The sequence below is a fragment of the Castor canadensis genome, chromosome 14 (assembly GCF_047511655.1).
Source record: "Castor canadensis chromosome 14, mCasCan1.hap1v2, whole genome shotgun sequence".
Classification (NCBI taxonomy): Eukaryota; Metazoa; Chordata; class Mammalia; order Rodentia; family Castoridae; genus Castor; species Castor canadensis.
Window position 1 is genome coordinate 26,658,523 of NC_133399.1, and position 25,803 is coordinate 26,684,325.

Here is a 25,803-nt window from a genome sequence, read left to right on the forward strand (position 1 = left end):
TGGGTTTTTTTCAAGCCCAGGCTGGCTTTGAACCTTGATCCACTATGATCTCTGCCTCCTGAGCAGCTAGGATTACAGGCATGAGCCACCAGCACCCAGCGAAGAGCTGACATTTAAACAGAGTCCAGCTAAGGGAAGGGTTTGAGCCATACATGGGGATGAGGGGAGTACCAGATAGAGGGACAGTAGGTGCAAAGGCCCTGGGGTAGAAAACAACTTGAGTGTTAGAAGAACACAAGTGATGCCCGTGAGGTCAGAGTGGGGTGAAAAAGTGACAGGTGACAGGTCCAAGCCATGTCACGGCAGGTTGTTTAGGGCTATGGCTAAGAACAAATGTCCAGAGTTTGATCTCTGTATTTGATCTCTGTATTTGAAGTTAAGTCCAGTGTCCCAATCTTCTTTGAGACACCTCCCTGAGAACAACAGTGAGGACCGTGGCAACTCAGGACTCACAGCCACGGTTGGTCATGTATTCTGAAAATTCCTCCAGCTGGTCCAGCAATTTCTTCTTGCCCACGGCCCCTTCTGCTGGCCACAGCATGAGGAATGTGTCCTTGCCCAGGATGTAGGTGTAACTGGTGGGAGACAGCAAAATGGGAAAGGAGACTCGGGTATCTTTGGAGGCTTGGGGACCTCCCCAGTCCTGCTTGGTGTCTTTAACTATAGGATCCCATCTGACTCTTTACTGCCCTCTGTTGGGAAATGCAGGTAATGAATTTCCCTATAATCTTGTGAATGAGTTGTGCAGTGCACAGCCAGAACCTCTGTTCATGGCGGTCCTGACACCCCAGATGTCCCACTGACAAGTCTAGCAGAAATTGTGGAACTGAGGACTGGGCCGGGGTAGAGAAGGGAACCCAGTCAGGAGTCCCCTCCATACGCACTTGGTTTCCACTTTCCACAGGTCTGATGTCTGGCCCATGATGAGGTACGACTCCTGTTCTTTTAAGCCCAGGGAGTCATAGCAGGTGGCGTGGGAGACAAATTTCTTCATGGTGAGGGGCACAACAGCATCTGTGCCTGGAAGAGAGCCAGTGTGAGAACAGGTGCAGGACTGGCCCCATGTCACCCTGGGACATCCCCCAGGGCAGGGCAGCACTTCCTCTCCTGTCACCTGGGACATACCACTTTTGATGACAGCTTGGAGCTTCATGCTGTAGTGGATGTAGGGGTTTGAGGCAGAGGCCTCCACTGCCTCCAGCTTGACCTTGTACACTGGGGAGGACAAAGGGTAGGAAGGCGTGATGTGGCCCTCGGGTGGGTCTCACTTTCCCCTGCTGCTCCTTCCCGCCTTCCCCACTCACCAAAGTCCACGCCTGGCTCACAGGCGGCCACCTGGAGCTCCTTCTGTCTCAGCCGGCCGCTGTCCTGCCTCAGGGACGGACATTGCTCTGGAAGGTCAGGTGACCGTGCTCTGGCTGGCTGGGGAGTGGCCCGCCTCCCTCTACCGCCCTCCACCCAACTCCTCAGGTCTCTAGGTCTCACCATTCTGGTCTGTAGGGTCCTCCACAGTCTCTCCCTCCACTCACTCTTTTCTTCCTTTCCTCCTTCCCCTTCCTTCCTTCCTTCCTTCCTTCTTCCCTCCCTCCCTCCCTCCCTCCCTCCCCTCCTCTTTGTCCTTTCTCTCTCTTTCTTGTGATGGGACTGGAACCCAGGGCCTGGTGCATGCTAGGCAAGCGCTCTGCCACTGAGCTATATCCCAGTCCCCATCTGTGTCCGTGTCTCCCATCTTCCCTCTCTCTCTCTCTGCTTTTCTTGAGACAGGGTCTCGCCATGTATATATATGTAGCCCAGACTGTCCTGGAACTCGCCATCCTCCGTCACCTGGCCGGATGTGTGTCTGCCCCTCGGTCTTTGGCAGGGCCTGAGTGCAAGAATCTCTGTCCCTGTCTCTGTGACTACCCTCAGCGCAGAGGACAGCCAGGAGGTGGCCGAGGTCTCCTGGGCCCCCAGGCTGGGGTTCCCCCGACCCATCTCACCCTCGGCGCATCTGCAGACATCTTTGTGGCAGACCTTTCGCAGGGAAGAGCGCTCGCCGGGCAGGTTGTAGAAAGCACCGCACCTGTGGGCTGCCAGGAGCAGAGCCGGGGAGTGACTTTGCCCAGCCTTCCAGGGGCGAGGTGCCCGCCCGGCCCCGCCCGGCCCCGCCGGGCCCCGCCCCGGATCTGGCCACGCCCCCTCCAGACTCTGGCTACCGCCCATTTCCTAGCCCCACCCCCTGGAAGCCTCACCCTGCTTGGCCCTGTCCAGCCACTCCCCAGGCCCCGCCCCTTTAAAGACCACGCCCCTTCTCGCCCCACTCCACTCCCCAGCAGGCCATGCTCAGTCTCTTATTGGGTTCTGCTGCTTCCAGACCACGCCCACTTAGAATCACCCAAGAAGGCCACGCCCCTCGTGAGCACCCAGGCTCACATTCCCCAGCTCCTGGCTCTGTCCTTTGCAGTCCTGGTCCCCTTGTGGGACACCTGTCCACCCCCCAGACTTTTGCTCACAAGGCTCGTAGTAGTCATAGATGGTGACCAGAGCAGCCTGAAGGAACTCGGCCTGCAGCATCCTGTGCACGCGGAAGCCCAGCACCGTGTCTTCTTTATGGGAGAGCTGGGGGAGGGGGTGGGGAGGAGTCCAGTCTGAGCTGAGTATGGGGCATTGACCACAGGACCTTGACCATGACCACTGGCCACGTGGGCTGGACTGTAGGCACAGACCTCAGAGGGAATGGCTGCCTGCCAAGGCCACTCAGGGGACCATCTGAAGGTCTCTACCTGGGCACCTGGCCTTCCTCACCTTGTCCAGGTAGAGGACAACCGTGCTGTCGCTGGAGCTTGTGTTGGTCTCGTACTGGAAGGCATACATCTCCACGTCGTTGGTGAGCTGGGGCAGAGGGCAGCGATGGCGGTTAGCAGGAGGCCTCCAAGTCCCCAGACCTAGGAGCTCAGCTGGTGTGAGCTCCCGGCCTCATCTGCTGTTGGGAAAACTGAGGCCCAAGCATCAAAGGACATCCTTAAAGCCATGCTGGGGGTCACTTAGGGCAAGTGCTGTGATCCCAGTTACCAGGGAGGCAGAGGTAAGGATTGTTGGCCCAGGCAAAAAATGAGAGACTTTATCCAAAAAATACCTAAAGCAGAAAGGGCTGGTGGAATGTCTCAAGTGGTAGAGCACCTGTTTAGCAAGCACAAGGCCCTGAGTTCAAACCCCAATGCCGCCAAAAATAAAACCAAAAGAGTCATTACTAAGTAACCTGGCCCTAGCATGGGGCAGTCCATGGGGCCCTAATCCAGGTAACTTCTGCCTGCTTCCACATGGAGGGGGTGACATGTGGCTCAGCTGCTTGCAGGTGGGGTCTTCTTTACCTGTTTCAGGTCATCCAGGTTGGGGTAGAAGCCGGTGAGCAGGGAGATCTCCATGATAGTCATGGTGGCCTCTCGATTGTCCTGGAACCTGGGGATTTCACAGTCTGTCTTCCTACTGTCCTGCTGCCTCTTACCCCGTGCTCCCCACTGCCAGCTTCTGCACCAGTGCAGTAGCCTCATCTCCACTCTGCCCTCAACAGCATAGAGCACTAGCAAGCAGGAATCTGGGTGTCCCCTCTAAATATCTTGTGTTAGGGTCTACAGCAAGTGCTGTTTCATCTGTTCTCCCTAGCCTCCTCCTCCTCTTTGGTTGCTTTTTTTTTTTTTTTGAGGGACTGGGGTTTGAACACAGGGCTTCACTTCACACTTGCAAAGCAGGTGCTCTGCCAGTTGAGCCACTCCTCCAGTCCAATTTGCTGTGGTTATTTTGGAGATGGGGTCTCATGAGCTATTTACCCTGGCTGACCTTAAACCTTGCTCTTCCTAATCTCAGCCTCCCAAGCAGCTAGGATCACAGGTGACAGCCACCGGCGCCTGACATTTCGTGCCTTTATTATAGCTTCTAGAGCTAGGTGCTCAGTACATATTTGTATCTGGGGCAGACCTGGCCAAGGGAGAGCCATTGCGCTTGGAGTTAACTCTGCTCATCTGGATGATGGAGCTCGTTGGCTGTGGCAGTTTGCCACCTTAGTTCAAGCAGATGTGACAGGATGACAGGAAGAGTTGGAGGTAAGATAGGGGTAGGATGAGGCATGGAGAGGTCAGCTTGTCCCCACCCTCCATCCAGTACCCAGGGAGGGAAGAAATGTGGACAGAAGATCACAGCGCCTTCCTCCTGCCCAGCCCAAAGTCCTGCTCCCATTACCTTGTTTCCATCCGGAGCTGGAAAGTCTCCTCTCCTTTTTTATTTTCTGCAGCGAGAAAGAAGGGGTTTAGAAGGCTGGAGAGCACCGTGACTGAGCTCAGGGCCTCTGGAGCCAGCTTTCTGGGTTCAAATCCTGATGCTGCTGATGTGTGACTTTGAACAAATTGCTTAACCTCTCTGCCTCACTTTCTTCATGTATAAATTCATCATATTCTGAAGCCATTGGGAGCAGGAGGGGGAGGAGGAAGGGGGGGGAGGAGGAGGAAGGGCTCAAACCAGAGTGTGAGGGTTCTCTCCTCTCTTTGATACCCCAGTCTGAGAGCTGACAAAGTCTGCTATTTCTGGTCATTTTACACCCATGACCTTGGTCAGGCTTCCTGAAGGACCAGTCTCCCTGGTCTCCCGGCTCTCATTTTTGCCCTCTCCTGTCTGTCCTCCCACAGTGTCAAGAGGAGCCAGTGCAAACCTGTGCTAGGTCCCTCCTCTGCTTAGAACCTTCTATGGCTCCCAGTTGACTTAAAGCAAAGGCTGGCCAAAGTCAAACCCTCCCTATGACCAAGTCCAGGTGCTAGCTTCCCTCATCACCTCTCAACTGTCTCCTAAAATTCTACCTCTTGCTCCTCTCTAGCCACATACTCTCCTCACTGTTACTCACACCCAGTGAATTCATTCCTATTTCAGGGCCTTTGCACCTGTCCCTGAGCCACACATCCCCAGCCCTGGGTTTTTGAGACAATGTTTCACTGTGTAGCCCAGGCTGGCCTCAAACTCATGATCCTCCTGCCTCTGCCTCCTGAGTGCTGGGACTACAGGCTGCATCACCACATCTGGGGACACAGGACATTTTTCTAGCTCATATCTATGTTTCCAGGACCAAGAAATGGTCTAGCCTGCAGAAAATGCTCACTAAACATTTGTTGAATGACTGAATAAATGTGCTTCATGAGCAGCAGCTAAGATAAAGTAATAAGGACGCAGGGTTGTGCATTACTGGGTCCTCGCTCACCTTCTGGGACACTTTGCAGAGTCACATTTAGGCGGTAGAGGTTGCATGTCTCCTCCCAGGACTCTGGGGACCTGTGGTACATCGTCAGTATCTGTCAGGGCAGAAAAAGGACATCAGAGCCCATGGCAACCCTCTCCCTTTCCTCCTCACTCTCATCCCTGACTTCCCAGGTCTCTGCGCAAGTGGGGACTCAACCCAAGGTCTCTTCCCCTCTACCCTTTGATTCTGGGGTCAGAGCCAGAACAGGCTCGAGTCTAGTAGAACTTCCTTCCTCCCTCCCTTCCTTCTTCCCTTCCTGCCTCCCTCCCTCCCTGCCTGCCTTCCTGCCTTCCTCCCTCCCTCCCTCTTCTCATCCTTCTCTCTCTCTCTCCCTCCTCCCCTCCCTCCTCCTTCCTTCCTTCTGTCCCTCCTTCCTCCCTCCCTCCTCTCCTCCTCCTCTCTCTCTCTCTCCCACTCCCTCCCTCCCTCCCTTCCTCTGGGATTATAAGCATGTGCCACCACGACTGGCTTATTTTTCTTTTCTTTGTTTTTGGTGGTACTAGGGTTTGAATTTAGGGTCTTGGACTTACTAGGCAGGTGCTCTACTGCTTGGGCCACTCCTCCAGCCCTTCTAGTTAAAGATTTCAAAGGTGAGTTCTTTGGCATGAGTTTGTGACTCCCCTCAATTCATATATTGAAAAATTAAACGTCAGTGTCACTACATTAGAAAGTGGAGCCAGGCGCCAGTGGCTCACGCCTGTAATCCTAGCTACTCAGGAGGCAGAGATCAGGAGGATCGTGGTTCCAAGCCAGCCTGGGCAAATAGTTCACCAGACCCTATCTCTAAAATACCCAACACAAAAAGGGCTGGTGGAGTGACTCAAGGTGTAGGCCCTGAGTTCAAGCCCTGGTACCACAAAAAAAAAAAAAAAAGAACAAGAAAGAAAGAAAGTGGAGCCTTTGGAGGTGATTAGGTCAAGAGGGTGGAGACCTTAGAAACAGGATTAGTGCCCTTATCAGGCCTCACAAAGCTCCTTGCTCCTTCCATCATGTGAGGACAAACAGGAAGACAGCATCTAGGCACACCTGTAATCCCAGCACTCAGGAGGCTGAGGCAGGAGGATCTTAAGATCCAGGCCAGCCTGGCTACATAAAAAATTTAAGGCCAATCCGGGCTACCCAGTGAGACCCTGTCTGAAACAAACAAAAACAAAGGCAAAAAGAAAAAGAAAAACAAGAAAGCACCAATTGTGAACCAGAAAGCACTGAATCTGCCAGTGCCTTGACCTTGGACTGCCTCCCCCATCTGGAACTGTGAGAAACCTCCTGACTTAGTGGTATTTTGGCATGACAGCCTTCGCGGACCAGGATGCAGGGGACCAGACCTACCGAGATGGTGCCTCTTCCATTGCCACTGACTTTGATCTCTAAGTCATCCTGAGCCAAGAACTGAAGAGAAGAAGAGGATTTAAGGGTGACACAGGCAGCACCAGGGGGCTGAGAGCAAGGAGGGCGGGGAGGAAAGCATGCACAGAGCCTCCAACATACTCTTCACTGACATCTTTGCACCTTTTCATTTTCCCCTCATTTTGCTTTTTTTTTGGGGGGGAGGGGTATACTGGGGATGGAACCCAGGTCTTGAGCTTGCTAGGCAGGCACTTTATCACTTGAGTCCTGCCCCCACCCCTTTTTTTACTTTGGTTATTTTTTTAGGTAGGGCCTCATGCTTTTGCCTGGACTGTCCTCGGACCATGATGCTCCTACATCCACCTCCCCAGTAACTGGGATTACAGGTGTGCACCACCACACCTGGCTGCATACATTTCTTTCTAGATTGTTTCATGAAGACAGGGACCATGCATCTTTTATGACTCGTGGCCCATGGTAGACACTCCAAAATGGTAATGGAACAGATGACTGTATACATCAACATAAAGTCAAATTGCCAACAGCCATGACGTCATCTTTGGGGGGAGTAGATTGGTAAGGATGTAGCTGTTGGCCTTATCCTCAATGGGATAATTATACATGGACCTCCTTCCTGTCCCCCAGTGCCACCCTCACCTCCAGTGCCACCTTTGCATAGACCTCCTGCCCGTCCCTCATCTCCGCACCTTGGCTGACCGCTGCTGGTAGGCGTTGTTCCGATTAATGAGCCACTGCACGTTCAACGCTCTCTTGGGGACACTGATCTGGACACGGAGGTCCTGGGTTCCATGGAAGGGGACATCTTCGCTGAAGCGGGTCAGGGCTTCGAGGGTCACCACGGTGGTCTGGGTGTTGGAGCAGGGGACGGAGATCAGCACCACAGACAGGGCTCTGGCCACTTCAGCACCACGGACAGCGCCCTCCCGCGGGCGGGGCGCGCCAGCACCTCGGTCAGCTCCCGGCCCCCTCCCAGGCCCGGTCACCTGCGTGGACCCGAAGCCCCCGCCCAGCTCGCGCCTCTCCAGGAGCCACTTGGCGATGGCGTGCGTCTCATGGTGCTGGCCCAGATAGAGCTTCTGCATCAGCGCGTAGGCTGTGGCCTCCACAGTGTACAAGGAGTCCTGGCCCAGGTAGCCCACCGGCCAGTGGGTTTTGTCTAGAAGAGGGACACACCCACCTGGTCACCTGGATTGGGGCTAACTGCCTCCTCCTGCCTCTCCTTCAATCCCATCTGCACTGGGGCTTGACCTCAGGGCCTCCACCTTGAGCCACTCCACCAGCCCTTTTGTCTGTGATGGGTCTTTCGAGATAGGGTCTCTGGCACTATTTGCCCAGGCTGGCTTTGAACCACCATCCTCCTGACCTCTGCCTCCTGAGTAGCTAAGATTACAGGGGTGAGCCTGGCTCATCGGCCATTTTATTGAACATCACTGTCTGAGGGACCGTGGGACCCTGGAGGGCAGGGACCGTGTCAGCCTTGCTCGCCTCGGTCTCTTGGGCTCTGAGCTCCGGAGGTGATGCATACCAGGGGCTCAGTAAACACTCAGTGGCGAGTCGCAATTTGCTGGATTTGGGATTGTGTCCCCTCCCCGCCCCCGTGACCGCGGCTAACGCGCAGTGGGCTGTGCCGTGCCCCACACCCACCCTGGCTGGCGAAGCTGTCCAGGCGGTCGTTGGCCCGGGGGCTGTTGGCCAGTGCCAGCGCGTAGGAGGCTATGGCCATGGCAAAGGTCGTCTGGATGTTGGGGAGTTGCGTTTCCAGGAAGCCTCGGGCTCTCTCTAGGCTGCCGGCCAAATTCTAGAGGGTCCAAGGGACGAGGCCAGAGGGAGGTGATCAGAGGAAAGAGGTCCAGGAGTTAGGGGAGAGGGACCGGGAGGGACTTGGGGGCAGGCTCACGCATCCTGCACACCCCGCCCTCCTCTCTGGGGTCCTACCGTTATTCTGGGGCCGCACAGTTCGCTCCCCTCATGCAGGGCGATCAGGACAAGTGCCGTGAGGGATATGTCTGCCTCTGAGCCTTTGTAGCCACCCTGTGGATAAAGTCACACCCACGAAACTCTGAGCATGGTGGGGACATCCATCCCAGCCTTCCTTCCTGACCTTGGGGTGCTGCCGGGGCTGGATGCTGCTGGAGGTGCGATGTGGAGAGAGGGAGGAGCTACCTGAGGGTCGCCTATGTGGGGTCTGCCTTACTCACAAAAGCTGACAGCAGGCTGGACACGCAGCTCAGTGGTAGAGCGCTTGCCTAGCATGTGCAAAGGCCCTGGGTTCCAGACCTGCACACGGCAGCTGGTACTCCCGGGTTAAGTCCTTTGTACCACCTCAGAACATCCTCACCTCAGTCCCGTTTTCCTGATGAGGAATCTGAAATGTGGAGGCTTCCATTGCTGGAAGGCGACCAATGCAGGGCTCAAACTCCTCTTTGCCCCCCCACCCCGCACTGAATTGAATCGTGTTAACTTGGAACCTCAGAATGGAATCTTATTTGGAAAAAGGGTGTTTGTGGGTGTAATTAGCTTAGAAGAGGTCACACTGGACCAGTGTGGGCCCTGACTCCAAAGACTGGGGTCCTTATAAGAAAGAAGCCATGTCTATGTAGGAGGCAGAGAGGTGAGGATTGTGGTTTGAGGCCAACTCAACGAAGGCCGGATCGCTGGCAACCCACAGGAGCCAGGAGGAGGTTGAGAGAAGAGAAGAGGAGGAGGAGAGGACTCCTCCCTGGAGCCTGGGGCGGGAACGTGACCCTGCCACCACCCGGATTTGGGACTTGTAGCCTGCGGCACTGAGAGAATAAATATCTGCTATTTTGGGCTGTCACAGTAAACCGGTAACTGTCCCCACTTAACAGCGGCCAGAACCGGGTGACTCCCTCTTCTGACCAGGACTCTCCATGGCTCCCACCTTACGCAGAGGAAAAGCCCAATCCTCCCAATGGCCTAAGGCACGGTGCCTGATCTGTCACGTCACCTTCCTGCCCTCACTCACTCTGTTCCAGCCATAGTGACGTTCCTCCTTGGTGTCCCTCTGACATGCAGGGCACTTTCCAGTCTCAGGCCCTTTGCACATGCTGCTTCCTCTGCTTGGGACCCTGTTTTTCTAGTTGACCATATAACTTGCACCCTCACCTCTTTAGGTCTTGTGCAAATACCAGCTCCTGATGAAGGCTGCCAAGAGTCCACACCTGTTACTGTTATTTTAGATGCTGCCCCGAACTCCTGGGTTCCAATGGTCATCCCGCCTCAGCCTCCCAAATAGCTGGGATGACAGGCGTGCAACACTGGCGCCCGGCTTCACTCATTCATTTGATCATTCATTCACTCAATTCATTCCTTCATGTTCTCATTCCTTCATTCATTCACTCACGTTCATTCCTTAAACACTCCCTCATTCATTCACTCAGTGTTTCATTCAGCAAACGCTTCCCAATGTTCTGAATGATACCTGCTCCCCGAAGTCCTGTAGACTTGGGGATCTGAATCTTTCCTTTCTCTCAGGCCTCAGGACAGACTGCCCTGTGTCCTATCTATGTGCCGTGGGCATGCCGTCCTCTCTTCTCCCTCCTGCAGCGTGCCACAGGGCCTTTGCAAGTGCTGCTGACATTGCCTGGAGCTCAGTTTTCCATTCCCAAGATCCCCAACCAAGCCCTAGCTCATTTTCAGATTACTGTTTATGCCCCGGGCCCCTGAAAGCTACTCTCTCCTGATTTTCCTTTCCTGTGGAACATAACATGATTTTATCTCAAAGGATGGCGACTTATATTGAGCTGGGAGCATGGCTGAAGTGGAAGAGCGCTTGCCTAGCATGTGCGAAGCTCTTGGTTCAATCCCCAGTACCAGAAAAAAAAAAAGCCAAATCAACAATTGCTAATTATAATTATTTGGTGAACTTCCGCCTCCCTCCACCTCCAGTATCTTGGGAGTGTCACAGGGCAGGGATTGTATGTGTCATTTACCTAGATGGTTCCCTTCTGCCCAGCACAGAACCTGGTGGACAGAAGTCTCTGAATCAATGTTTGTTGAATGAGTGAGTGAGTGAGTAATAGGATAGGTGCAATGATAAAGGCAGGCACCGGGCTGGTATTCTGGGGAGGCTTCCTGGAGGAAATAGTGTCTGAGCTAAATCTTGAAAGAAAACAAAATTTGGCCACTTTAGGGGGAGGAAAAAAAATGGATGAAGGAAGGCTATTCTGTGCCTAGAGGGTAGCATATGCAAAAAGACAGAGGTGATTTGGGGAACCCACAGGAATTAAATGTGAGTCATGAGCAATGAGCCGTGAGAGAAAAGATAAAATGACAGCTGGGAGCCTGGAAGGTGTTTGAGCAGGGGAGAGACCCACCAGGTTGTGTTTGACTTTTCTTTTTTCTTTGTTTTGTTTTGGTGGCACTGGTGTTTGAACTCAGGGAGTTTTGCTTGCCACTTGAGCCACTCCGCCAACCCATTGTGTTGGATTATTTTTTGAGGCAGGGTCTTGCTATCTAACTTTGGCTGGTCTGAAACTCAAGATCCTCCTGCCTCAGCCTCTTGAGTGCTGGGATTACAGGCGTGCACCACCACACCCAGCCAGGCTGTGTTTGAAAGATGTTTCTGGAGGAGGCTGGTGTGGAGAAGACTGGGTGGGAACAGATGTTTTGTCTCAACACTGAGAGGACTCAGGCCCAGAGGGAGTAGGGTCAGGAATGGTCACTCTGATGGGACAGATGGGACCCCAGATGTGTTCAGGCTCACCCGCATTGTAACAGAACACAGGTGGCCCAGCCCGGGGGACACCCATCTCTTTCCCTTTCTCCTCCTACCTGAGTTGGACTTTAGTGTCCTATTGGGGCTCAGAGCCCTAGGTTTTGTTTGACTGGTCCAGGCAAGGGGACGGCAGGTACCTGCATGGACGCCATGACCACAGGGCCTCTCTCCAAGAAGCTCCCATCCTCTGCCTGTCTCTGGGAGATGATCCATTCAGCCATGGCGCAGAGGGATGGCAGGTCGAGCACCTTGACGGTCATTATGGGGTAGGCCAGCTTGAAGATTCGGAACACGTAGCTTGTGAGCCTGTTGGGAGAGGGAGCAATGACAACTGGGAATGGAAACCAAGGGGTTCCCCACACTGGGGGGGTCCACCGCTCCCCGTGTCTGCCAGCGTAAAAAGCCAGTTGTCAGGCTTCTGAGGTCGTGGTGGCAGCCGTGACCGGGCCATCCTTACCAGGTGCTGCCTGGGCTTCCCTTGGTGACATGGTAAGTGCCATCGTAACTGCGGTGGGTGAGCATTTGAATGTGACCTGGGGAAGACACAAAGCCAGGCTCGCGGGGACAGCCGGGGTGCAGATGTGGCTGGGCAGCTGGCATCAGTTAGCAGGAATATTCTGGAGAGTGGGGACGGGGTCCGGGTGTGACTTGGGACTGTGTTACATGTAGGTGTCACCCATGATAGGTGTGACCTCAACAGCCGTTGTGCAGGTGTGTGAAGGAGGCTTCAGGGCCCAGGTATGAGTGTGGGGATGCAGGATGTGTTCATACCTGCCTGGGAGTCACCTGAGATATTGTCAGCTTGGGGGCTCTAGGGAGACGTGTGTGTTGGGGGGGGTCGCAGCTTGGAGGGGTCAGGTGTAACCTGGGAGAGGGTTATTCTGGGGGATCCCTGCCTGGGACTTTCTTTGAGGGGTTTCTTCTTGGCTATAAATCAGGGGTGTCCCCATTGCAAAGTTATTTCTGGGGTGCAACCTTGGAGGGGCCCTCTTGGGGGTACTCTGAGTGCTGTCACTGACTTTTCTGTTTCTTTGCCCTGTTTTGCTTGAGCCGGGTTCTCGGGACATTGCAGGAACCGCACCTGGCTGTGGGTATTGCTACCTGTGTATAGCCCAAGTCCACCTGCAGGTTTATGATTTGGGGGTGACATTGGGGGTGACCGTGTCTGGGAGTTACCTGGGCAGTTACTGTTTGCGAGAGCCCGTGGAAGAGGGGTCAGCCCGAATTTACCTGCGGGTCTCTGAGCTCAACTGGGGCATCCATCTCTGGTGGTACCTGGGGTTGGTTACCTGTAACCTGGGGAGGGGTCCACAAGGAAGTGCCCTGGGATTATTTTGGGGTTTCCCACTTGGGGTTGATATGGGGAGGGCAGGTAGAATGTGCACAGTGGGAACACGGAGGAGCCAGGGAGCAGGTGTGACACCATCTCCAGGTACATTTTGCCAAATGTTCTCTCCACCATTTTCCTGGAATAACTGTTGACTACGATTGAGGTTTCTTCTCCTTCTCCTTCTTTGCAGTACTGGGTTTGAACTCAGGGCCTCATGCTTGCTAAGCAGATCCTCCGCTACCTATGTCACTCTGCCAGCCCTGTTTTGTATTGGGTCTTTTTTTTGAGATGGGGTCTCGAGAACTATTTGCCCAGGCTGGCTTTGAACCACGATCCTCCTGATCTCTGCCTCCTGAGTAGCCGGGATTGCAGGTGTGAGTCACGGTGCCAATGAGGCTACCGCCACCACGGTCCCCAGCATCCACCCCAGTAGGGACTTTCCTAACCCCAGAAGTCACCGACAGTCCTCACCTACATCTCATTATGGTTGCTGCTTCATGCACGCACCCCAAAATCAACATCCTGGGTCTGAGGATGACAATGGGGTGAACCACTCTCCCACATCCCTCCCCCAACTCCCTGAATCTTAGAAATTCTCAGAAATTTCTGCAATTACGCGCAAAACATTGAGTCCACTTATCTGCACGGCGTACTTCCACCTTTAATCCAATAAATCTCATTTTTGCATTGGCTTTGCTTCAAATAAATCTTGCTAAGTTAAAACTCTATGTGTGCCCCCCCCAAATTCTTTCTTTGGCGAGACCAAGACACTGCCATTCACCCCAGTGACAGGATTACGTGGGGGCATTGCCTCATCAAATTGAAAGAGTAAGTTGGGGTGGTGCACAGCCATAATCCCAGTTACCCAGGAGGTGGAGGCAGGAGGATCACGACTTTGAGGCCAGCCTGGCCTACATAGTGAGACTCAGTCTCAACAAACAAACAAGCCAACCAAAAGCCCCCCCGAGGGTCCCCGCTCTCACCGCTGATAATATTCTTTATCACCTGGTCCCTGTGCTCCACCCCGACCTTGCCCCACTGGCCGGTGGCGTCCAGGTAGCCGGTCAGGATGATCACGGGGGCCAGCCTGCTCAGCGTCTGCTCGGGACAGCCACCCGGGACAGTCAGCAGGTCCTGCACCTCCCTGGACGTTAGGCTGCCCAGGACAGCTTCACCAAGGATGTCACCTGTCGGATGGGTGAGGGGGTCACCTCAGGGAGTGGCCACCAGGACTCCCCCTTCACCCCAGGTCAGCCCCCAGCCCTCCCTGTCCCAGTGTCTGGCAGAACCTGGACCCAGCCGCCCCCACCCCAAACCTGTCCCCCGCCCCACCTTGGACGCTGACAAACACTTCCGCCTGCGTGCCGGGCACCTTGTTCAAAAACTCCCGTCTTGGCACCAGCTCCGCTTGGGTCTGACCTGATTGGGTACGAGCTTCTGTGATTGGGACATTTCAGCCCCTTTCTCCTCCCCAGCATGGCCCCAGGGCCCCACATGCTCCCCCACTGGCCCCACAAACCTTGAGGGTTCAGAAAAATACTGTGAAAGAGTCTCTCTATCCGGCCCCCGGCCTGTGGGAGAGGAAGCAAGTTAACAATGGCAGCAGCAGTGATGATGACAGTCCTAAGGACAGTAAGAGGAAGCGCGGCTTAGGTGTGAAGTCACAGACTCGGCCCAAATGTCTGGGCTCAAATCCCAGCTCTTCTACTTCTGAGCTGTGCATCCTTGGGAAAATTTACTTAACCTCGCTGTGCCTTGGTTTCCCCTTTTGTACAAGGAGGAAAGTAATTGTTCCTCTCTCAAAAGCGTTCTGAGGGCTGAATGAATTAATAGTCTTGACTGACCTTGTGCTTAAGTAAAAAAAAATATATATATATATATATATATACGTATATATATATATATATACGTATATATATATATATATATACGTATATATATATATATTTGGGCCCAACTGGTCCTCCCATGATCACAGCCGGGGCCCAGGGGAACCCCGCTTCTTGGCAGTACCTGGACCAGGAGCACTTTTTTCACGTGGTCCATGACTCCGAGGCCCACAGCCTTCACCTCCACGTCCACTTGGCCAATCTCGAGAGGGAGGAGCACGAAGGGCACCATCTTGGTGGAGGTGGGCGGCACCACCACAACCTGGCGGGACGGGGCTCCCGGCTTTGAGGCACTGCACAGCGGCTCCTTGTGGGGAAACTCTACCCGGACCTAGGGCAGGATGGGGACGTGGTTCCTGAAGTACTGGGGTGGTCAGGATGCCACCTGAAATGCTCAGAGCCAGCGGCCAGCACTGCATGTGGCCTGGGTCACGGCCATGCTGTGTGACCTCGGGCCAGCCCCCTAACCTCTCTGTTCCTTCCTTTCCTTATCTTAAAACCATTGTACCCATCAGACGGAGTCATTGCAAGATTTAAATGAGATAATATCTTAGCAGCTTTCCCAAGGGGCCCTCTGGAATAAAGGAACCACTTCAGCATCACTCCCCTGCTTTTATGGGTAGGATGGGATTTGAACTCAGGACTTTGCACTTGCAAAGCAAGCGTTCTACTACTTGAGCCACACCTCCAGTCCATTTTGCTCCGATTATTTGGGACATGGGATCTCCTGAAGTATTTGATGAACCTTGATCCTCCTGATCTCAGCCGCTCAAGTAGCTAGGATTACAGGCAAGAGCCACTGGTGCCTGGCACCCCCTTCTGTTTTCTTTCTTTTTTGGGGGGGCATGAGGGGATGGCATCTTACTATGTAGCCCAGGCCGGTCTGGAACCTGTTCTATAGTTCAGGCTGGACTCGAACTTGCTGTGTAACCTAGGCTGGCCTCAAACTGTGACTCTCCCGCCTCCATCCCCCGGTTCTGGGATTCCAGGCGTGCCCCACCGTGTGGGGCGACGCTGACAGGTGTTCTGGCCGGGCGGGGCGGGGCGCTTCACCTTGACCTCTTGGTCCTTGAAGTTGTACAGCACAGCTTGGATCTGCACCTGCTCGTTCCGGATCACAGACGACGGCAACTTAAGGTCCACAAAGAAAGTTTTCATCACCATCAGCTCAAAGGGCTCAGAGACGCAGACGCCTAGGGCCACCAGAGTGCAAGGTGTTACAACTCAGCCGATGGTGTCCCGGGGCTGGGTAGGGCCCTCAGCATCGGGCTTGCGGGGTCACCTTGTCCATCCTTGAGGCTGATGGCCACAAATTGCCAGGTGGTGATGGAGTCCGGCATTTGCACAGAGAAGGAGTGTTGAGAGAGGCTTCTGGAAACGGGGGAGGGAGGGGTCACTGCCTGGACAGAGGCTCTGGGTCAAGAGAGGTCACTGTCCAGGCGATGGTCACTACTGGGGGGACGTCACCTGCTCTCTCTATCACAAGCCTCGTCATTTTGGGGGACCCACTGGGCTCTTCCTCCCATCCAGGTGGACCTATCTTGGGTCTACCCTGAGCCGCGGTGTCACTGCTGGGGTCATGGCCCGTGATCAGTGTCCAGGAGGGACTGCCATCCTACCCCGCGTTACTCTTTGGCAAAGTAAGTGTCCTCCAGAGCCAGCTCTCGGGGAAAAAGGTGCGGACAGGCATGTCGTCCAGAAAGAGATCATCAAACACGTCGTCCTCATCGCCTGCGGGAAGGGTCGGATGCAGGGTGGCATCTCCTTCATGGCTGTCCCGCGGCCCTCCTCGCCTTCAGGGGAGCCCCACCCGCTGTCCCCTGCCCTGACCCTCTCACTTGTCCCTAGAATCAACTGTTCTTCCCGAGCTTCTCGGGTCAAGGTCTCGGACAGGTGGCAGCAGTCTAGGAAGGCAGCCACGCAGACTGGACCGTGGCGGACATATCTGGTCCTCTCCACGCAGGACAGCCCCACCGGGCTCTCTCGGAACCCAGCCTCGCAGCACTTGCGCTCCAGATCCGAGTTGAACTTGTTCACTGTGGGCCCGAGTTCGCGGAGGAAGCAGGGTTGGGTTGTCAGAACCTAAGCAAACTGAGCCCCGTCCACCTTCCTGCCAGGGGCATCTTGCCTCTGAGCCACGATCCTGCGGCTTACACTGTGCCTCATGCCTTTCCCATATCCTCCCAGAGCCTCATACTGAACCCAAGTGCTGAATTCTGATGAGGAAGCTGGACAACAGAGAGGTGGATTCATTTGCCTAGGGTCACACAGCATGCACACTGCAGAGCCAGGGCGAGTTGACCTGGTTCTAACACCATCCACGGCTCTCTCCCATCGTCCAGCCCCCAGGCTCAGAGCTGCTTCTTCCAGTCCCCACCCTGGCCTTGGATATATGCCCACCATACGCAACCATGCAGCTACATTCACCGCTGGATCAGAGGCTCGATAGCTAAGAACTACATTTCCCAGCCTCCTTTGCAGTGACAGTCCTGAAGGGGGTGAGATCCAGCTGCTGGGGTGCAATTGTGTAAGATTTGGAAGGTGGGAGAGAAGTGTGTGTGTGCAGCAGTGGAATCTCGTGTGTGCGTGATTTGAAACGGGTGTAATTTTGTTCCAATAGTTACCAAAATGCCACAATTTTCTAAGATTTTATCAATTACAATATCACCCCTGTAGTAGGGTGATTGATCTTGGCTCGGTGAACAACCTTCTACTCTTTATATATTCCTTCTAAACTTTTTTCTTTTGAGACAGGATCTCATTTCATAGTTCAGGTTGGCCTCGAACTCTCGATCTTCCCACCTCAACCTCCTGAGTGCTGGGACTACAGAAATGCACCACCATGTTTGGCACAGAATTCCCAATGACGCCTCTCCTTGCTAGAAATCCCGACATTTCCTGTGCTCATCCCTGAGGCACAGTGGGTTGGAAGACTTCCGTTCTCACCTGCGTTCCTCCTGGTCTCCAGTCTCTTCAGGGAGCGGTGGCGGCGGGGGCTGGGAGGGGCAGTCTGAGGACAGTGCCACTCTGGGGGCCGGAGAGAAGAATGAGGGGACAGTGGTCCAGATAGCATTTATTGGGTACTTACTGGATGCTCAGTGCTGTATTTGCATCACATTTAATTCCATTATTTCCTTTCTTCCCCCTAAAAGCTGGGCAATCCTTAGTAAATTGCTTAACCTCTATGGGCATGAATTTCTCCAGCAATTTAAAATGGGCATAAACAGAACTCTATCACTGAGATCATGCATACAAAAGTACTTAGGAGGGCAGGGGGTGTAGCACAGTGGCAGAGGACTTGCCCAGCATGAGCAGACCCTGGGTTCCATCCCCAGTGCCCCCCAAAATGTAGTAAATCAGGACTATAATTAACATTAGTAGTCACAGCTGAGAGAAGACACTCATACTTGTCGCTGATGAGGGCGACCCCTGCTCTCCTCCACACACTTGGGCTCTTACCTTTTGGGTTGGCCCTTACAAGGTTCCCCCATGTACTGAATGTTCTAAGAGAGCCGTTGTTGGAACCTCTACACAGCCAGACTTTGTGCCATGCACTCCCCAACTGTCGGGTGTGACATCGGCTCATGTACCCCAGGTTTGTGAGGTTGCTGGTGAGTGATCCTAAAAGCCCCAGAGTAAGGGGACAGCGCAGGCGACATTTGTCATGGAAATTGGGGCGATGGGCCATGTCCTGCAGTATCCCTGCCTGGTCCCCTGGTATTGCAGTCTATCAGGACCATTATGGAGGCCACTATAGAGAGAAAAATGGCTGCTCATGCAATGAGGCTATGGAAATACAAATCTCTAATTCAAGATGATGCTCTTTGACCCTAGGTGGGTCTGAGCATCAAAGAGGGGAATGATATATCAGGGAGGAGGACCAGAAGAGAAACAGACAGGCTGTGTTCTAAAAATGAGGCGGGGGAGGGGATGGCAAAGCAGAGAGATAAAGCTTAAAGAATTGAAGCATGACGGTCACATAGCGCTGGGGGAATGAAATAGCCAAGGAAGTCACATGCAGTCATATGTGGGTTGAGCTTTGCTTTTTGCTTCTGTAATCTGTTTGCAAGGGCATATAAGGTGAGACCTCTTTGTTCTCCGGGCTCAGCCTTTGGACGTGAGTCCCCTGAGTCTGTGCCAGCACAATAAAATGCTGCTTCCTGCTAAACTGCCTCAGTGTCCCCTATCTCAGCTTGCGATTCCCGCAAGAGTGCTACTGTTAATTTTTACCTCTGGTATACATGGCCCTCCAAACTCTTATTTTTGTTTTTGGCAGTGCTGGGGTTTGAACTCAGGGCCTCATGCTTGCTAGGCAGGTGCTCTACTGCTTGAGCCCCTCTGCCACCTCTTTTTTTGTGATGGGTATTTTTTTGAGATAGGGTCTCCTGAAATATTTTCTCAGGGCTGGCCTTAAACTGCAATCCTCCTGATCTCTGCCTCCTGAGTAGCTGGGATTACAGGGTGAGCCACCAGTGCCGGACCCAAACATCTATCTTAACCAACGCAGAGTGAGTTACTTCTATTATGACAGTTATTCTATTATTACTATTATTATTATTATTATTATACTTCAGTTATCTCTTATCTGAAATGCTTGGGACCAGGGGTGGAGGTACGGCTCAAGTGGTAGAGCACCTGCATAGAAAGCCAAAGGCCTTGAATTCAAATCCCAGTACTGCCATAAATAAATAAAGTGAAATGCTTGGGACCATAAATGCTTTGGATTTCAGATTTTGGATTATTTTCATGGCCTACCTGTTGCACATTTGAAATCTGAAATCCTGAAATCTGAAATTTTTGAACATTGCATTGGTACTAAATTTTTTTTTCTCAGATTTTAGACCATTCCAGAGTTTGCATTTCTGTATTTAGGGATGCTCAATGATTACCTCTATTTTTATGGACACAGCAGTGGAGACTCAGGGAGAAAATGTGACCAGCCCATGATAAGTGGCAAGGTCTGGATTGTAATCCCTGCCCCGTGCCTGTACCTGAGCTTGCCTTGGTCTCCATCCCGGTGCTGATCTTCAGATCCAACCCAGCATCCTTGAACACAGCAAGCCTGTCCTTCCCACTGCCTGCCGTGCAGCCAATGTCATGTTCCTCCACCACGTCCCAGATCTGGGGGTCAAGACAGGTATACCTGGGTTTGGGACCTGTCTCACCCCTTCAGGAAAGGAGCCATGGTGCACTGGAATTACAAGCTCAAATAATAATCCTAAATCCTTCTGCCATCTGTTGAGTTCTTGCCACATCCGGTTGCTATGCCTTGCACCGGCTCCCAGAACCCACAACACCATGGATGCTGCCACTCTCACAGCTGAAGGGCTCCAGCTAGAATCTTCCATCAACCACCTAGCCCAGAGCCCACTGGTCTCACCTTCTTCTGAGTGAGCTTGTGTTTGCTGTTCAAAACATAGACAGCCTTGTCCACTGCCAGCAGCCCTACTGTGGCCTCTGAGTCACCTGTCACCTTCAGCTCCACTTTACTATTGGGTTCCAAAGTTGAAACAAACCCATCATTCTTCAAGCCAACCTTCAACTGAGCCGAGAGAAAGAGAGATGTCATGAACTCCATTTTCAGCTTTGCGTTCCCTGTAGAACCCCACCAGACCAAGTTCACCCCTGTGTTGAGCTTTTAAGGCCACATAGTTTCCTCTTTTTTGCCCCCTGACCCCATGGCCCCCTCCAGGCTGGGAATCCTTGAACTTGTACAGATCTTGCTAGAACCTTTTTTTGGTGGTACTGGGGTTTGAACTCAGAACCTTGTGCCTGCTAGACAAGTGCTTTATCACTTGAGCCACACCTCCAGCCCTTTTTGCTTTTAGTTTATTTTTCAGATAGGGTCTCCTGCTTTTTATCTAGGACCAACTTTTACCACTCTCCTCTCATCCCCACCTCCCACATAGCTGGAATTACAGGCATGCATCACCATGTCCTGCCCTTGCTAGAATTTTTTGATGGTGATGTTACAGCTACAAGGAGTTTGGCATACGTGTCCCATGCATCTGTCATTCACGTCAATCCATATGGAGTCAGCCACCAGCTCAGGGTCCTGGTTCACTCCCCTGGGCAGTAAATAAAAGGCCAAAATGCGAAAGGAAGGTAGCATGTCTGGAGTCACGTCAATAATGGCGGACGTGTAGACACTCCCTGGGCTTTTTAACTGCTGTTTGGAACTCACAATCCAGCCTTTGCTCAGAACCTTGGGGATAAAGACACCGAGGGTAAGAAGGGGAAGGCCAGCCCTTTCCTGAGCCTGTCCCAGGCCACCCCACCATCACACCTTCATAACCCAGCAAGCCAAGGACGTCCATTACACAACACTAGGGGGCGCCATTCCAATGGTCCCAGGGGAAAGACCTCTTTGGCTCAGCCCCCGGTTCTAGCTCCTCACTATGATGGTGAAAGAGGTGATCCTTTCTTTGGCTCCAGAGTCCCTATGTCTCGTGTTGAGGCTTAGTTGGATGTTGCTGCCGACTTCCGTGCCCAGCGTCTTCACCTCAATGTGCAGGAAGTTCCCTGACTTCTCCTGAGTGGAGTAAGGCCAGGCGGTCATCGTGGCTGAAGCCTTTGGCCACAGAGAAGTGTCAGTTTCCACCTGCAGAGAGCCACAGGCAAGTAAACCCAACCTTCCCAGCTCACACAGCCCCAAAACCGCACCATTCTTTACCCTGTTGGGTTGGTACCGAGATGGGGAGCTGTTTCAGGTTTGCATCTGTGTTGATGGTCAGAGAAGCCACGCCATCTTCTAAGGTGTGCACTTTGTGGTTTTGGCAGTGGACCAGGACACCGGAGGCTGGAGACCCATCAGGATTTGAGACAAAGACCTGGGGGTAGAATCTGGGGTGAGATGAAGGACAGGTGGCGGGGAAGGTGTGGCTTGGAGTGAGAAGCAGAAAGCAAGACTTCCATCTGGATAGGACGCCTTGTACAGTTGTACAAGAGGTGCACTGGGCACCACCAGGGCATCCTTCACATTCCAGTCTTTGTGAGTGGTGCCCCCTAGAGTTTTGAGGTGTCTAACTATGCCAGCTCCTGGCTGTGGGCATGCTAGTTGGGATGGGAAGACTGGGAGTAGAGAGGGTAGGAGGAGACATGGAGGGCTTGGGGAAAACTCAGAATAGGATTGCCACTGAAGAGTGCCTCTAACTTTCTTGTATTGGGCAGGACTGGGGTTTGAACTCAGGGCTTCACACTAGCAAAGCAGATGGTCTACTGCTTGAGCCACACCTCCAGTCCATTTTGCTCTGGCTATTTTGGTGATGGGGACTTCTGAACTATTTCCCTGGGCTAGTCTTGAACCATGATCCTCCCAATCTCAGCCTCCCAAGGAGCTAGGATTATAGGCGTGAGCCACCAACTCCCGGCTGTAACTTTCTTAATACCCACTGGGCATCTCAAAGTTTTGGAGCAAGACTTGAAGTGAAATTGGGGAGTAGGATGGACTCAACTTTGGTCTGAACCGCCCCCCTCCAGAGTGGTTTTGGGTAGGGGGCCCTGAGTCCCTGGGTGGAGTGAGCCCAGACTCTCACCCTAAAGTGGAAAGGCATTCCTGGCTTGAAATACTGTGGTGTCCTGATGAACTTGATGGTGTATGGTGTCTCCACGATCTTCACCCCTGAGTGCTCCACCTGCACCATCTCGCCCCCTGTGGAGACAGGGGGACCATGGAGTCGGCCAGTGGCTCAATTTCCTGGGCAAGTGGTGTGGCTGCTGCCGTGAGCAACTCATCTTTTTATTTGTGGCTTAGTGATTGAGATGGGAGTCTCACTAACTTGTTTGCCTGGGCCTGGACTCAAACTTCAATCCTCCAATCTCTACCTCCTGTGTAGCTGAGATTACAGGGGTGAAGTACTGTACCCAGCAGAGGCAGAGAAAGACAACTGCACAATTTTCACTCCTCCCAGCCCTGCTGATGTCTCCTCATTCCTCTGATGAGGGAGCAGGCTCAGAGGTGGCCTGAGGTCCCATGGATGAAGAGTCTGAGCTGGGAAAAAATCAGTATCTTGGCCCTCAGTCAGAGCCTTGGGGGGAGGGTACCACCTGAGGAGAACACGGTGACGTTGATAAAGATGGAGGCCCCAAGAAGGTCCTTTTCTGGGCCTTCAAACATGGCCATCAGCTGGTCCTTCTGGAGGGAGATGTGGCCCTGGCCTTCAGAGACCTGTTCTTGGGAGGACAGAAGGAGATGGCTTCTTGGGGGAGTGATGGGAGGTGGGTGGAGAGGAGGCAAGAGGGGGGTGTCACAATTTGGTCACCTCCACTCTCTGCAGAGAGCTTTGGATGGGGATACGGCGGGAGTCCATCTTCACTCCAAAGATGACCAGGGCATGTCCGTCCACTGGCTTGTTGAATATATACCTGGAGGACAGAGGGTCACCTTTGTTGGCTGCAGAGGTGGCTCCAAGGATCTCGCTGGGCAGCTTCAGGAGGGGCACAGGTGGCCCTTGGAATCTTAGATGGCTTTGTCGCCAATGCACACGAGCCTGGGAGGTGACAAATATGTCATGGGGCCCGTGCAACCTCACACGATGGTAGAGGGAGCCGAGAAGCCTGGAGGACCCAAGTGGTGGCCTGTGCCACTTGTGGGTTTTCAAAGATGGGGGACAGTCTCGTGGGCCTGGCATGTCTCAGGGGTGGCGGCAGAGCTCCCTGCCACCCTCGGTCCTTCAGACGTGGGCCATGTTTCTCTACCCACTCTGTTTCTTGGTGTCCCTGTCCTATAGCAGGCCGGGGTGGGGGAGGGCGGTGATCAGCCTCACCGCGCCTGGATGTCAACGTCCAGGCTCTCGTCATTAAGGTGGAAAAACATCTTGTTTGGCATCAGCTGGACATCAAAAGACGGGAGCACTGTGTAGGATAAGAGCAAGGTGACTATCAGCATGTCATTCTGTCCCTTTCTTATCTTTCTCTTTCCTCTGTGACTCTGACATCCCCCAGGGGCTGGAACACACAGTTCTGCTCCCAGGCACATGGCAGGTGCACGTCAGCCCTCCGGCCACTCTTGAGACATCCCATCCATCTCCAGCCCCGGTCCCCACGTGCTCCTTGGGGCCTCCCTGCCCACGGCCTCCTCACCGTACTCCTTCACGTCAAAGGTGGCCTTGAACTTCTGCTTGCCTGCACTTTGGTAACTGGCTTCTATGGTCCAGGTCCCCAAACTGCGATGAGAGAGTCAGGAGTCAGGGAGACTGGGGATCACCTCCGCCCACGCCAGCCCTTAGGGTTTCCACAGCGCACCTCACAAGCTCCGGTAGGTGAAAAGAACTTGCAAAAAGTCCTTCTTTGGCCAGCAGGCTCTGACTGGTCACTGTGATCCCCTCTGGGTTCTGTGGGGACAGGGGTCAGGACCTTTAGATCTCCAGCATGTGTCTTGACCCCAGTGTCTAAGATCCACCCTCCCCCTCCCCGCCCAGGGGGAGAGGCCACCTTGATGTCCAGCGTGAATGTTCTAGACACAGGGTCCATCTTGTGATTCACCGTGAGCACCCGGTACTGGACTAGAGAATATGGGGACATGCTGCGTGTCTGATAGAGGGCGGGGGGAGATGGCTTGCAAAGAGGGGTGGCCTTTAGGATCGTGGGGGGTGGTGGTGGAGGGGACTTTTGTAGATGGATGGGAGGATATTGAACATTAAGGGACATTGTGGAGAGGAGTTAGCATCTGTCCCCAAGCTAAGTCCCCAGGGGCTGTACCTGAGTGCTCTGGGGTATAGATAGTCTTGTCGGTCTGGATGAAGATATAGCCAGCATGGGGAATCACTAGCACCATCTTCTCCATGAAAGAGGAGGCTGAGGGGGGCCCCCAAGCCACCCGGATGATGATATATTGCTGTCCTGGTTTGGCCGGGTATACCAGAGACTCAGGAACCTGGGGGAGACATACCCACATTCCTCAAGTTCTGCTGGGGTCTAGGGGAAAAACCTTGTGGCAGATCTTGGAAGAAGCAACTGAGTGGAAGGGAGCCCTCTGGGTCAGTCCTGGGGAGCAAGGACGCCATGTGCAGCTGTTCGGGTTGCTCACTGCACAAGGGCACCGAGCCACGGAAACCCAGTCCACGCTCAACTTCCTCAATGACCAGCAGAGGGCGCCCGTATAACTCACAGAGAGACGTCTGTCCGGCTAGAGGCAGTTCTTTCTGCCCTAGGGGACTTCTGATTTCCAATGGACACAACAGAATGATGACATAGAGACACTGTGTCAACTCTCCAGTGTCCCTTACGAGAAGTGCCCCTAGGGTCAGCCCCTCTCTGCTGACATGGGGCCTCCCTTTCACCCATCCTGGCCTGTCACCCACCGTCACAAGCATCTGAGTCATAAAGTCATTTTTCGGTGACAGCAAGAGCTGTGTCCTAGCCACCATTGTCATCCTCAGGGGAAAGTCCCACACGGTGACGTTCACCCCGAGGGGCGTCTCGAGAGGCTGCGTGGAGTCTGAGTGGGCCTGGACGTGGATGTTCTCGGGGCTGCCCACTCTCATGACTCGGGGGGTCACCAGGATGTACCTGACAGAGAGGAGACATAGGGACACATGACTCAACCGGAGAAGGGGGCCACCCCATGAACAGGGGAGTCAGGTAGACATGACACAAGCAGGACGTCACCGAGTCCCCGAAGACCCCCGACTCACAGTGGCTCAGCGTGGACGAGGGGGCCGCCCATGAGGATCAGAATGAAGCCCAGGGGCCAGGTGGCGTCCATGGTGAGGCAGACAGCAGATATGTGGCCCCTGGTCTGCCCCGGCTCTGGCCTGTTTGCCTTGGCCTCTGCTGGCTGGGTTAATATCTAAACAGGTGTGGGGAGGGATTCCCGTAATCCAGTGGAAGAGGATAGGAGGGGGCTGTCCCTTTGAGGGGGACTGGGGACAGGTGACAGAAAGGATCTTATCCTGGGGGCCTCCCCCTCTCCCAGCGGGGAGCCATGTGGTCCCCAGAACATTGACCCTGGGACTTGCTTGGGCTTAGCTGGTAGGGATGGGTAGAAAAGTCTCCCTCCCCCGCCAGGCCGGGTGGCTTGTCCCCACCCCTGCCCTTGTGAATTTGGTGGCGGTTTCTGGGACACAGCAAGCATTTCATTCTCATTTCCCAATCCCCTGCATGAGCAAAGCATGTGGCATGTTGCCGTCTGGCCCCAGGAGCAGCCATTATGGAGCCTTCTGAGAAACCCAGGGGTCAAACTCTGCCTGCCAGGCTCCAGGTCCCTCTGCACCCAGCG

General features: G+C 53.8%; 1 protein-coding gene across 3 annotated transcripts; it reads right to left on the reverse strand.

Moving 5' to 3' along the window:
* Positions 1–25,375, reverse strand: LOC109687763 (complement C3-like). 3 transcript variants are annotated; one of them, XM_074054107.1, is made up of 41 exons: positions 25,220–25,375; positions 24,887–25,094; positions 24,285–24,459; positions 24,018–24,088; positions 23,829–23,917; positions 23,667–23,749; positions 23,351–23,438; positions 22,847–22,949; positions 22,632–22,752; positions 22,121–22,236; positions 21,275–21,415; positions 20,983–21,186; positions 20,581–20,790; positions 19,966–20,127; positions 19,577–19,706; positions 17,532–17,612; positions 16,424–16,621; positions 16,205–16,316; positions 15,868–15,956; positions 15,639–15,778; positions 14,710–14,916; positions 14,216–14,267; positions 14,029–14,115; positions 13,680–13,883; positions 11,824–11,899; positions 11,504–11,672; positions 8,564–8,659; positions 8,273–8,426; positions 7,612–7,784; positions 7,315–7,473; positions 6,590–6,649; positions 5,222–5,312; positions 4,216–4,261; positions 3,351–3,438; positions 2,785–2,871; positions 2,493–2,598; positions 1,980–2,069; positions 1,305–1,391; positions 1,126–1,215; positions 885–1,020; positions 1–575 (listed from the first exon to the last, which is right to left on the reverse strand). In XM_074054107.1, the coding sequence occupies exons 1-41, from the start codon at positions 25,288–25,290 to the stop codon at positions 443–445; spliced, it is 4,983 nt and encodes a 1,660-aa protein (XP_073910208.1). In that variant the 5' UTR covers positions 25,291–25,375; the 3' UTR covers positions 1–442. The 3 variants fall into 3 exon arrangements, 2 of the variants coding, with proteins under 2 accessions (XP_073910208.1, XP_073910209.1); XM_074054108.1 differs by lacking the exons at positions 24,018–24,088; positions 25,220–25,375 and having other exon boundaries at positions 24,887–25,023; XR_012441365.1 differs by lacking the exons at positions 1–575; positions 885–1,020 and having other exon boundaries at positions 2,014–2,069.
* Positions 25,376–25,803: the final 428 nt, after the last annotated feature.

Excerpts from the sequence above, each read along its gene's own strand:
- LOC109687763 (XM_074054107.1), bottom strand. The coding sequence starts at position 25,290 with ATGGACGCCACCTGGCCCCTGGGCTTCATTCTGATCCTCATGGGCGGC. Across the intron at positions 22,237-22,631 it reads CGTCACCGTGTTCTCCTCAG|GGGGCGAGATGGTGCAGGTG; the intron begins GTGGTACCCTCC and ends CTGTCTCCACAG. Across the intron at positions 15,779-15,867 it reads CAGCCTCAAGGATGGACAAG|GCGTCTGCGTCTCTGAGCCC; the intron begins GTGACCCCGCAA and ends TGGTGGCCCTAG.